Source organism: Anarrhichthys ocellatus, unplaced genomic scaffold (genome assembly GCF_004355925.1).
Source record: "Anarrhichthys ocellatus isolate YVR2014 unplaced genomic scaffold, GSC_Weel_1.0 scaffold53, whole genome shotgun sequence".
In the NCBI taxonomy this organism is placed as follows: Eukaryota; Metazoa; Chordata; class Actinopteri; order Perciformes; family Anarhichadidae; genus Anarrhichthys; species Anarrhichthys ocellatus.
This window is the reverse complement of record NW_022280083.1, coordinates 303,042-316,840: the sequence shown is the minus strand read 5'-3', so window position 1 is coordinate 316,840 and position 13,799 is coordinate 303,042. Positions and strand designations below refer to the sequence as shown.

Here is a 13,799-nt window from a genome sequence, read left to right as displayed (position 1 = left end):
CATTAATAGATTCCTGTGGTTAACACAAGCTTAGATTTAACGTTTTGTTCTACGATATAAAATAAGTCAGTAAATAGTCCTCTCGTCAATTTTTAAGCTTTTAAGCATCTAAAAAAAGGCCGTGGCTAACAAGTGGCTAAATGAGACTAATAAACGTCATCGTGCTAGTCCGTCTTTAGCTTCGTGGTGGTGACGTGAAGACATGTGACGTTAGCTTTTTACTTCAGCCGATTGCATTCACCCGTCAAAAATAATAAAAATGTGGAGTGTATCAGTATCATAAACGTTTGTTTGACACAGAACTTATTTTCTGCAATAATCCAAAATCCAGTTGAAAATTCACGATGCTAACTTCCTGCTTGGTCTACAGAATGAGTCACGCCTGCAGCACTCTAAAGTCAAGACAACAAATAAAGAAATCGGCAGATATTTCCGTACAAAGTCATGAGACAAAGACGTTACACAGGTCTTACACACACACAGTTGCAGAGTGGAATAAGACCGTGTAGTGGTTACACTCGGTGCTTTACACGGAGTGAGCACAAAGTATGATGCAAGTGCCTGGGTGGAGGGGTCTCTGGTGGCCCCACACACACGGGCCCTTTCTCATACAACCAGGCTGGTATTTCCTGGCTCTGCCTGCGAGGTCTACACGCCTAATTACTCACAAGAAAAAGTAGAGCCAGCATTTAATCAACGCCTCATAGTGCAGCAGCTCAACACCAGGAAACAGGAAACGGAGCTAAAAAAGACAATGAGTACATTAAAGCTGCACATTCCTGCCCTTTTTTAAACACATTCAGGACAGACGGAGCAGAGCAGAGCAGAGCCGCCCACTGTGACCCATTAGCTTCTTGTAGAAAGTCACAGGGCCGAGCCAGACTCTGCTGCCAAATTCAACAACTTAACTCGGTAGGTGATGATGCAGACCGGAGGAAATGTTTGGGCTTCCTCTGCAAACATCGAGGCAGCTTGAAGAGCTTTGCCCACATCGGTCTTTTCTCATAGATGGTCAAGCAAAACAATCAGACATGACGCACTGGTTTCTTTCTAGTGAACCAGTTTCTACCTTTTTATTAAAAACAAAATAGAAACTTTAGCTGATGTAGCAATTACCTGACATTTCAAACAACAATTTTTACCCTTTTTTTGTACGGATTAAACAAACGAGAAATTCCGTGTTGTTGAGCGAACTTTAAGGCTGCTGGTAGGTGGGTTTTGTTACCTTAGAACAGAGTCAGGCTAGCCGTTTCCCCATGTTTCCATACTTTATGCTAAGCTATCTTGCTGTATCATTCAACAATCTACACAAGACCCTGATCTTTCAGTTTCTCCAGTTGCATGGTAAACAAGGGAGCTATTTTAATTTTCTATTGAAAACAAAGTGGTTTAGTGCACAATGGACGGCTTTAATGCCTCAGTACATTGCATCTCTTGCAGCGTGACTGCTGTACTGTACATGCATTCGCTGTTGACTCTGAATGAATATACTGTTCAGTATACACTTAAAGCAGTTCTACATCTATTCATCAAACAACCTATTGAACCATTTAGTTTACAAAGACGCGGCGCTCCGTCCCTTCGGCACACATGATGGTAAGCTAACAGCACTTACATAAACACAAGAAGGAAAGTGACTGATGGGGCAGGGGAGGAAAACAGCACCACGGGGTTGTTCCAAGTGGCAGCTGGGTAACAGAAACAAAACCACTGTAGAGGGTTTGAATGAGCAGTGGGGGGGCTGGACCCATCGCTCTCTGTGGTTTCTGTCCACGACAGACTGGAGGCATTCAGGTCAGACCAGAGCCGTGATGGTCTACTGTGAGCCATGACTCAGCATCTGCAGGGTTTTGGTGCAATTAACCTGAACACACTTCAGATCGTCATGATTTGTAGTTGTCTTGTTAAAAATGTCAGAATTATGAAAAGGATGTTAGCGTAAGAGAGCCTCCCCCCCAAAAAGGGATACTACACTTCCCATAATGCAACTTAATAGCACTTCATCAGCCTAATAGTAAACGCCTACATCTTTCACACTCCACAGCTCCACTTTGTATTTCCATCAAAAAACAAAATCTACTAAAGTCTGAAGACCAAGCCGAGACAACAGACTTGATGAAGCTCCTCCAGAAGAACAGAAGACATTCGACAAAGTGTTTTACAGGCTGAGAAACTCTCCTCGTAAACTAAACTTCATGTGTTAAACCAGTGAAATGTCCCTTTAAAAGAACTGGGTACCACAAACAAAACAAAAACTTTACAGGTAATATTTCAACTTCTAAAACCAACAACTGTCACACTAGTTCCTCCTCAAGATATCCGGCCGTCTACCCGATCATCAACTTATTAATGTCGAGTGAATCTCTTCTTGAAATTCTCTCGGTGCAGCAGGTAACCACATTGGTATGTTGACTGCCAACACTGCAGAGAAGCTATTTTTACAGTTTGAAAGGGGGGGGGGGGGGGTTAGCAGTGTTAGCATAGCATTCCTCAGCATTTTTCACATTCTGTAACAAAAATGGACAGTAAAATACCCTTTGTTGGGTTCGTAGCCTTTGAAGTGAATCCACACATCTACGTACTTAAATAAAAGATAACTCTCAGAGAGTGGAATCTCAACGGTGGTGGCAGACTGACGCTGAGAGCATCTGTCCTGCATGCTGTGCATTCCTGGAGGGATTTTGGAAGTAAGAAGCTTCACTCTCTCCCGTTAGTGTGGACAGCAATGCAAGTCATCTGCAGGTGTGTGTGTGTGTGTGTTTGGAGCTGACAGCGTTTATTTCACACTGAAGCGTGCAAATCTTCTCTGCATGTTGTGCCGTGTGAACGCACAACCTCAGCGTGTTTCAGTAGCAAAAGAGCTGCAGCGATAACTTGCAGGGATGTCAAACTTAAATCAAAACGTATCGACTCCTCTGTGAGAGGTCCATGAAAAGATTATGTGAGGAAATACATAGCACAAATTAAAAAAAGTTGAATTAACCTCTGCTGAATCTGACTGAACTTATACTGAAAGAACAATAACCTTTGTTTTTATAGACTTAATGTAGACCGATATATAATATAATTTTCCAAATCAATAATACAAATAAAGTTGTAATTAAAAAAAAACAACATGGTTTTATTTGTTTATTCCTGGTTTTACTTGGTGAAGATAGACTCTGTTTATACAGTTTAAATTGATTTATTTCTAACTTAATTTCCCACAACTGCAAATTCATATTTCATAGTATGTCCTATGTCTGCAAAACCAATGTGTAAAACGTAATTAAGTTAATTTCAACCATATCACTCACGCTCTAGATACAAGTGATCAATCAGTCTCATTCATTCCGATGCTACAAAGCTTTAAATGCCATACATTACATATGCACTGATCACTTCCACTGATGTAAACTCATACTTTAATGCCTAAAAAGCTCCTGAATGACTTCAGGTAAAAAAATAAAATATGCTAGAATGGAAGGCCTTCACTTGTGTGTGGCGTTGAGACAGAGACAGATGTGATGCAGGAGCTCACCGGTTAAATAGAATGGCCTGAAGCATCCCTGGAACTGGACACCATCTACATTTAGCTCTTTGTGTCCTCACCCAGCTCCGTTATATTTGAGTAAGGACGAGCACATGTTGTTCATGAGGCAGCGAGGGATCGTTTGACATGTCGGAGTATATTATTAACCAACAGTCTGCTACAATAGGACCGTGATGATTCAGTGCGACACACAAAGGTACCAAACGTAATTTAACATGATAAACATAGAACATGCTAGAGTATCTCCAATACATGCACAATCAAAAAAAAGCAAATAGAACATCGTATAATAAATAATAATGAACTAAAGGGTTGGTTTACCTGAGCCATTGCCATTCACGTGCATGGTTTGAGCCATGGCTGCAGCCGTGTGCTCTCAGTCCCACAACAAGACCTACTGCGGTCATGCAACTGCCATGCATCAAGTCCAGGTTACCATGCAGCCTGCAGACTGAGACGGAACACAAAAGGAGGCATTTTACTCACACATGAGGTTAGTCGTAAAGAGCCAAACGCAGACAGGTCAAACATGAAAACACCAGAAAAAGCTTCAAACATCTCTGAACAAAAAGTCCCGTCAGTCCAACGGATTTAAACACGAGATAAAGATGCAGATAAACCGCTTCAATATGAAATATCTCTGCCAGAAATAAACATTTCCCTCCGATAGGATAGGTCGCTAGATGACGGATACGCAGAGTTGATAAAATGGGCGTAAAAAATATACAGAATATATTTTTTGAAAATGATTGTATTTCGTGTCTACATCTGCCGATGGCCATCATTATTAAGTATTACAAGTAAAAGCATTTTAATGTTGTAGCTGCTCAAAGTGGAGCAAGTTTAAATACTTAATATAGAGTTCTGTAGTGTAGCCCAGAGGTTCCCAACCTGAGGCATCGGGCCCCTCCTAAGGTCGTGAGATGATTAATGGGAATGAAAAACAAAAAGGTCTGATGCACAAATCTGAAAACCATGTGAGACGTTTGAGGGGAAACGTCTCTTTTGGTGGAACTGCTGCTACTAGAGAGTTTATCAAGTCAAAAAGGTTGGAAACCTCCAATTTAATCTTCAAAGAATGCGTGTTAAGTTAAGTAATTGGTAATTAAAGCGGTCAAATAAATGTAGTGGAGTAAAAAGTGGAAGTCCTTCAGTAAAGTACCTCAAAACTGTACTTGAGTAAATGTACTTAGTAATATTCCACCTCTGCAGAGTTCAGTGACGTCTACATGAACACTTTTGTCTGTGAAAGCTGAAGCCCACTTAAAGCGGTCGCCGGCGCTGACCTCGGCTCTTTTCACAGGTGTGTTTGCGTCTGACATTTATGAGCATAGAGGTGCAGTGTGCTCTGGCCTGCTCATCATCAATGGATGCATTATGAGCAGAGACAAAAGAGCTATTCTCCTACATAAAGAAACGTCATGGGCCACAGAGAGGCCTGGTCTGTTCAAGGAGCATCTGGAGGAGGAACGCTTGGCTCAGAGAGACCCAGACCTCTTTGAGACCCTCTATGTAGGACTACTGACCTCGGACCACCTGACCCGTTGATCACTAGCCCCTAGAAGTGGGCTCCATGCCTCCTAGAGGTTTCTTTAAGAAATAAGACAAGCGTGTATTTCACTACTAGTGATATCTGCTAAATCAGCAGCTCACTTGCATTTAATGAGTTTGCCAATGTTTGGAAAACCTCAGGACCTCAGCGACATATTCAGTGACAAATCAGCACAAACTGGAAAAAAAAAAAAATATCATACATCTTCAAAATAAAATACAGGAAGATGCGTTTACAAAACCTGTAGAATCACCAGTAAGGTCACTCTGCAGGCGAGCAGCAGCAGCACATGTACATCTTCGTTTACAGTACGCAGCAAAATAATGCAGCGCGGCGACGTCATCGCGCCGCTGCGTCTAAATCCAAACTGTCCGTCATCCCGAGGAACGACTATAGATGTGATACGGAGAAGAAAGAGATACTCTGACCATACCGGGCTGTTCCAGCGTCCAAATAGCCTGAAATCTATTTAGTCCGCAGCCCCCCCTCCTCCTCTGAGCTACTTTTATTACTTTACATTTACGAGGAACTACAGCGAGGGAATAAGTTAGCCTCCAGAAACTTCTGATTAGCATTTCACACGGCAACATTAGGAGATGAATCTGCCTACAAAAGGGTACAAAAACAGGAAGATGATGCTCCTCCTGAGGAAAAGCACCAAATGCCTTTGAAAGGTGTTCTTTAGGACAAGTGGAAGAGGTGAAAGTAGATGCACCAATCAGGTTCAACACAGTTCATGGAAAATATCACATTAATTAATAACAAAAACTAATATTTTAGGAAGCATCTTCAAAGAGTCAAGATGCCTCCATTGGGTTGAAAAGCACCTTGATGTTACAGGAAAAGATTTGGAGCCATATTACTGACATGTAACGCACACTGAAGCCTCGCCGGAGGGTCTGAACTTACACGACACCTCTCACAATAATAAGTGTGCAGAGAGACTAACATGACTAACTGGAATCATGCTTCTCCATTTATCTCCTGTTGGTAGGCGGGTTTGTAACGGAGACGAAAAGAAGCTTAAAAGGTACTACAAACACGAATAAAAGAGACTACGTGCACGTTCACATCTCAACAAATATCTCATACTGGCCCTGTGTTGATGTGCGTGTATAGTGTGCATATAAAGAGAGCACTTCAACCCGAAATACAAGCCGTTGTGTTCCAACTTCATGCAAAAACGTTCTGAACAACAACCGTTAGACTGACCAAACATCTCCCAAGCGTCCCGTTCCATGGGCTGCAAGAAAGCAAACCTGAAGGAAGGAGCAGGACATCCTCAGATATATGATGCAAGCAGAAGAAATACAAAGAAGAAGCTGTGTGTCATCATAACAGCATTAGTTAGTCTGCTGGAAGTTGGCACATGAAACCTTGTTCTTCTTTACATTTGAGCTTTTGAGAGCGTCTCGTCTTTAAAAGACTCTTGGTTATAATATCGTATGTTTTGTATTTATGGTCATTACCGTGTCTCTTGTAAATCTGTATTTAACCTGCATGTCTGACTCTGCAGGATTTAACCTGCAGCAACCAGAACACATTAACACCTTGTTTTCAATGCAAACACACAATTCTGAAAGCTCAAGGCCCGTTTTAAACTCCTGCATGAGACATTGAAGTCTTTTCATTTCAAGTGAATCCAGTTTTACTGAGATATTATGCAAGAACACCAGCATGTTGTGAATTACGAGTTAAAATGTGAGTTGCTCAATATGTTGATCTTTAACTGAATGCCATGTTGCTGCGTAGCAGAATAGAAAGAAGGTCACATACGCTTTTCTCTGTTATTATTGAAGAAAAGAAGAAAAACATCAATACAACGGCTGATTCTAAACCTTTATACCAACAGCAATGTGGTCACTTGTATTCTAACAGTCATGCCTCTTACCTGTATCTCTCATTCTAACTTCCTCCCACAGCTCACAGGTAGCAAACACTGACCGAGTCCCCGTAAACGAGTCTAAACGCGGCCGCCCCCCGAGGAGGGGGGATAAGTTTCACCGCTAAGATTAGACGACTTCCTCAGATGACAGCCAACCGATCCGTGTCCTATAAGAGGAAGCAGGACTTTAGGCTGCTCAGGGTGGAACCGACCCCTCCGCTGGGCCTCCAGGTGAAGAGCACGGGCGAGCTAATGCGGTTAAGAACCTGCCGTGTCTCTCTCTCGGCCTCGCGAGGACCTTCAACTCAACGTGGTTGAGGACCAGCGAGTGAGACAGACGACGGAAAGCCTTTTCATAGGCGGGGAAATATTAACCAACACTGCAGCTCTAAGCAGATGAAGGTGAAGGCAGAGAGGAAACAGGAAGCCATGATCACTTAATATTCACCCGACACATCACCTGGGACCATACCAGAGATGATCTTTCAAAATAAAAGACAGGTTAACCGGGTATCAGGAGCAATAGTCACTAAAAACTTGTCGCCTACTTGTGTTTAGCAACACATTTGAATAGCAAGTAACATATTTTATCATTCTGATATTCAATTGGTGGAAGAAGAAGTGTTGCAGTAAAAGAGGTGACATCACAAGATATATACGAGTCCTGGATTCAAACTTTCACTTAAAAAAAAAATAAAAAAAATAAAGGGAGGAAACTGCCAATTTTAAACCTCATCTTTGCTTGTCAAAGATATGTTTACAGTGAGAGTTGTTACTGATGGAGTGCATCAGTGCTACTTTAGATTTGGGGTGCAATGTCACTGATAAACATCCTTGTTCTCTTGCCCTCTGAGTGTTAGTTGGCTGTCGTCTCCGTGGCTGTAGTTGGCTGTCGTCTATGCATGAAGTTGTCCTGACTGGGACAGAGGTGTGCTGGAGACACTCCTCAAAATCCTGAAGCTAAACTGGGAAAGAAAATTTAATTTATGTTCTGCCTCCAAAGAGACCTCCGAGCATCCGCACGGCAGAGATGCAGCGACGCATATTTACACATCTCACTCTGTGAACTAATGTTTATTCTGAACAAACCACGATAGCTACTTGTTGGAACAGTGGAACGGCTAAACAAGGCCCGTTTGGTGTGTTTTATTTAGTTTCTATCCAGTTTGAATGAAGTGTGTTTAATGAGTTAACGAGGCTTTGAGCCCGTCTCAGTCTGGCGCATGAGAGAGAAACTCAAATTCAGAAGCACATATTATTCGGTTTAGTTGTAAGAATATTTGATTAATTTAGTTTATTGTGTTTGTTTAGCAACCGTAGCAAAATTGCAGCTCAGGCGCAATGCATCCTGGTACATGTAGGCACAGCAGGAGAGCTGAGCTTTCTCTATATAGCAGAGACTGTGAAATTATTCTTATTATCCACAAAACAAAAAAGTAAATAGGCGAATTTTCCCTTTAAGGAAGAGAAGTCATTTCAGTACTCAAAGTATCAAAAGTCAAAGTATGTGTTCGTTAGAATGAGCTCCTTCTGTGAACCATCATTATGTTACGAGGCCATTATTATTGAAACATGAACGTGTAAACAGTGGAAGTGTTAAATCAAGTGCTCTTAGTGTACAGTCAGGTCCATCACAACATTTTAAAGGGCAACGAGCCGTCACGTGACCTCAATTAGGTGAAAAATGTCGAAAATAATGTTGCAATGAGGGAAAAAACATGATTAAAGTGTTCTTATCTTGATCATATCAGCTGATTAAATGCTGTACTTGCTGCTAAACTGCATTTAGATCATTTTATTTTCTCACCAGTGACTAAACTTTGTTGCTATCATCTATAAGAATCGTGAGGTGGAGTGAAACTAAAAAGTCAAGTCTGTAAATGCACCAAATGTTATTTTCCTCCAACCAAAAGGTAAAGTTATGTAATGTAAGAAATAAGATGCTAATATCTACCCCGTCTTGTACAGCAACAAGAAGCCTCGATGAGGACACGCGTATTAAAACCCACATTTATATTAACTCTACAAAACTAGTTAGAGTCACAGTTCTTAAGAGGCTTTAAATCCTTTAACCGAGTGTGATCTGTGTGGCAGAGTTTGTACTTTTTACTAACTGAAGCTTAAAACATCATCAACAGCTCTGATTACTGCTGTAGTATCATAGAAACGGAGACGAAGGCATCATTAAGATTAGAACGTAGTTAGTTTCAAAGCATTTACAGGAGAAAACAATCTGTCCCCAAGGCCTTAAACTTAAATATCTACAAGTTGATAAGATATATAAGAAAATATATAAAACACTCACCATGATCCGTGTTTAACTGAACAGACAGACGGATTTAAAAGTGTCCTGATGTGATCCGAGTACGACTCACAAGTGTAAAGAACACAAACAGCAGCGACGCGCTGCGAGCCGACAAACCAGAACAACTCGTTTTGTTCCTCAGCTGTTGCATAAATATGACAAGAGCTGCAGGTGCATGCAAACTGATTACAGTCACTCAGGTCCCTCTTCACTGGGGGGGAGAGAGAGAGAGGTGTGTGTGTGTGTGTGTGTGTGTGTGTGTGTGTGTGTGCGTGTGCGAGTTCAAAAGAAAGCCGATTATATGTCCCTGTGATTTGAGGGATTCAGGAAAGAAAAAAACAACAGCTGCAAAGTAACCAGCAATCAAACAGAGTCATACATCATCATTTAGAGATAAATCGACCACCGTTAGTGGTACATGTCCTGCAGTTTGTATGGGAACCGATTACTTGACTAAACAATCGATTGAATAATAAAGAAAACAATCATCTGATGAATTGATCGTTGCAGCTCTATACTGAAGGAAAGTGTGTGACTGAACGGAGACGGAAAGGGCAAATTAAGTAATCTAGCAAATCAAGAAAATAAATACTTTACCAGTTTCTACAATTTTATAATTAGTGAACACTCATTTTGAATCCGGTGAGAACAAATTACTTTCTCCCCCCCCAATACCTGCCTTCATTGAAGTCATCTCAAACTTCAGCTTTAAAACAACACCATGGCAAATTAGAACAAAGTTCAAAGCTGCATTAAAAGTAAGGAGAGACTAGTTTAATTCTGCCACTTGTTTGGGAGGAGAAGTTGAATTCTGGAAGTTGCTGAAGTTCATTAATGTTTCTTAAAAACAAAGTTAGGGTAAAAAAAAAAAAAAAAAAAAGTCAATCAATCAGCGTCGTTATTGTGAAACAGGCCCGACTGCCACGCAGTGCGTCTAGACCCATTCGTGTGCCATATAAAAGGACCAATTACAGTCTTGCCAGGATGTGGTGCGACAGTTCACTTTTTCCACTGTGAAAACAACACAGAGCTCGGGTTCTGTAACTTGTGCGTCAACAGTACACATCTTGAGAAGTTGAGAGAGGGCCGTAAAGGTTCACAAACTCGCTGCGCTGAATATTCAACGGGCTGGTTTTTCCCCTAATAAAAAGCAGAGGCAACGGTTTAATGGAGGGGAAAGAGCCTCCGGAGGAAACTGGGATATTTTTATTCAGAGCTTCAGAAAAAGGGCATGAAATCACGAACTGCGTGTGCAGCAGTATGTGAAGCATTTTATCTTCCTGTGGAATAGACATGAGTGTGCCCAGGTGGTTTCTCTAAAGGAGCATCTCCGTAAGAATAGAAGACGACGACCGAAGTCACCAGATAAAATACTGTATATTTCTGTGTGTGTCGGCGTAATTGAAGGACGAGCGGAGGCTACTTGTCGTCTCAGCTCTGCGTCTGGCCCTCATTAAGAAATGCCTTTGAAGCTTTTGCAGAAGAACGAACGCCCGGACGCCCGAGCGCTGCCGTTCACCACCGATCGGCAGCGCTGTAGCCGCGGCGTTGACCCCCAGCTTGTGCTGTCCGAACCGGTCGCTTCCCCTTTGATGTCCTACGTGAGCCTGCTGAGTTCAGCCGGCCTCAAAGGCTTTCAATTATCCCAGCGAGGGAGGGAGGAACTTACAGGAATGAGAAAGAAAAAAAAGAGTCAGCTGAAGGGATTTTTTGTCTTCCTTTTCTTTACTTCTTTTACTGTCCGGAGAACAAAGTCACAAGGTCAGAGGAGGAAAAGAAAACCCTTCCAGCTACTTCTAAGTGGATAAAAAGTAAAGACGTCCCATCAGAACAGAGCTTCATATAAAATCTTCTACTCTACGTAGACAAAGAGGATCCCCCATGGACATTATGCAACAAGACAAAGCCTCTAAAGTCATGCTAGCAGCTCTGTGAGGATGTACTTCGGCACAGCGGGGCTTTAAAGTAAATGCTAATGTCACCATGCCAACATGCTGATGGTAAGCAGGTATGAGGTTTATAATATTTAGCTTATTAACATGCTAATATTTGTTGATTAGCACTGAACACAAAGTACAGCTGAGGCTCATGGGAATGCCAATACTTTTGCAGGTAGGGCTGGGCGGTATGACCAATAATGCATATCACGGTATTTTTGTTTTCATGTTAAAGCATTAATTAATTAACGCTGAAAAGAAACAGCCGGCCAGCGAGCGGTGAACAGCTGTTTGTGTGGAGTGTCTTCCGTTCCATCACTTCCTGTTTTCTTCACCTACATTCCCCCGGGTCCTAAGCCCCTCCTCCATGGAAAGAAACGGGATTAGACCGTAGGATTTAGTTGTTAGTAGGTGTTGTTTAGGTTTATTTCTTTAGAGAGAGATATATATAATTTTATATTATTTTATTATCAGAACAGTGAAGAAAAGTTTACCCTGAATATGCACACTCTGGTACAGTAGGTGGCGGTATGCACTATGCAAATTGGTTGCGATCCGCCAATGGGATTTAAAGAAGAAGAAGAAGAAGAAGAAGAAGCCCCTCCATGTACAGCTTCTTATCACCGTCTACTACCAACGTACATTCATAACAAATACCACACATATTACGGTAATCAGCGTTGCATATGTGTCTGACCTAAATACCTTTTATTGTTCAGTCTTTGTTCATCCTGCATCGATCTTTTCTGTTTTTTAATGTAACGTTACTACCGTGACAGAGCCTCTCACAGCTGTTAGCAGACTGTTAGCGAGCTTTACCCAGCATGCAGCTCGGCAGTGAAATTTTATAAATGTACAATTATTAGTGCTACAAATTGTTTATCCGTCACAAACTGTTGTGTCGTGGTGTTTTGCCCTGTTAAAGAGCGTTAGTTGTGGGTTGTTAATTGTTGTTATAAAGTTATGACCATGACTAGGGTTCCCTCTCAATACAGGTAAGACAACTAGCTCCGTCCGTAGCACTTCTAGCAGCGAACAATATATTTTGCTGCCTGTTGAAGAGCAACAGAAGTTATTTTCGGCTGTGCACCGGTATATGAAAAATTCATATCGTACGGGAAATTAAAACCGGTATACCGCCCAGCACTATTTGCAGGTATTTGGGCACGTTTTGGCGCTAGAAGTAAAGATAAAGTAGCACCAGGGTTCTTACAATTCATCCTCTGGGGAACATGAACATCTGCACCAAATATCATGTCAATCCATCCGGTAGTTGTTGAGACTTTTCACTCAAAACTACACGTCAAGCTCCCCAATGGTGGTGAAGGAAAAGACACAGGGTCACCGAAGTCAGTAAGATTCATCCTCTGGGGAACATTAATGTCTGTACAAAACTTCACGACAAATCAAATATTTGTTGTAATATTCGTTTGATATTTCAGGCTGCATGCTGATCCTAAGAGCTACGCTGCTACCACGCCTATAACAGTGAAATAATAGAGCAAAGATCAAATATTGGGGACATTATCAAGTGCCATAAAATTAAGTTGTGAACGTGATATTTAGAGCACGGAGATTAGTTAATGTTCAACCTAATAAACTGTCGACGTTGGGAACATCACCAGCCTTACTGAGGCTAGTTACCATGCAGGTTACAAATAGATTTGCTCTTTCCCAAAACCTTCTCCTTAAAAGTAACTCTACTCTAAATACTGCATTTAACAGAAATGTGCATAAACAACTGATAGCATTCATCCCAGACAAGACCTGAATCTGCAGTAACTGAAACATTCACACCAAAAGTACATCTTGCACTCGAAATATTGAAAAACAATCACTGTACCTTTACGAACAGGTTCACTGAGCCGGTCTCAGTCCCAAACTTTAAATGACTAATGAACAAACAGCGCTCCAAAAGAACCAACAGCACAGTAGTCCATAAAGTTAGCGGGTGAGTCAACCTTCAGTCGGTCATGTTGCTGTGTAATCACACATCGAGTTATTCCTGGTGCTATCACTTTCCACTCTTCTATTCTTCCTCTGGTGCAGCCGCAGTGCACGAGGATAAACGCAGCATTGGAGAACGACAAGCTCAATTATGGAAATCAAAGAAAAAAAACACACACACACACACCTCTGTCTGACCATTTGTACCCTCATTACATCTCTTTCAGAGGACTTGTACAGTTCATATCCAGGAAAAAAGAAAGCTTGAAAATTATTCTTTGTCGTTTGAACATCGAAACAAACTTCTAAATCAGAGTATCGGAGGATAAAATTACAGAGCAACATTTAGGACCATCTGTCAGAGGAATGCAGAGATATCCAAATCCAGCTGAGCCGAGTCTACAACCTACAGCATGTTGAACTCTTATTGAAAAATTCAAGTGCACAGGGAGTACTAGTGTGAACTTAACAGATAAAGACAACAGCACTAACGTCTCTCTAAAGTACTGCGGTGACCCAAAAACACCACATTTACTCACAGACAAGTTGGATTCAAGGAGCAGAACTCTTTGCCTCTCATTCCAGAGCTGAACAGAAAGATTTACACCAATACAACACAAACAGGAACTCAATACAGCCAA

At 41.6% G+C, this 13,799-nt stretch overlaps 1 protein-coding gene across 4 annotated transcripts in view; it reads right to left on the bottom strand.

Moving 5' to 3' along the window:
* The window catches only part of kank1a (KN motif and ankyrin repeat domains 1a), a 47,598-nt gene that overhangs the window by 15,740 nt on the left and 18,059 nt on the right, over nt 1-13,799 (bottom strand). For 3 of the 4 annotated variants that reach the window (XM_031870518.1, XM_031870519.1, XM_031870515.1), the window contains exon 2: nt 3,854-3,983. In XM_031870518.1, the coding sequence (XP_031726378.1) occupies nt 3,854-3,890 (37 nt within the window). In that variant the 5' untranslated portion in view covers nt 3,891-3,983. Of the gene's footprint in view, nt 1-3,853; nt 3,984-9,274; nt 11,344-13,799 lie in introns of those variants that run through there. The other variant, XM_031870520.1, reaches the window with a different exon arrangement.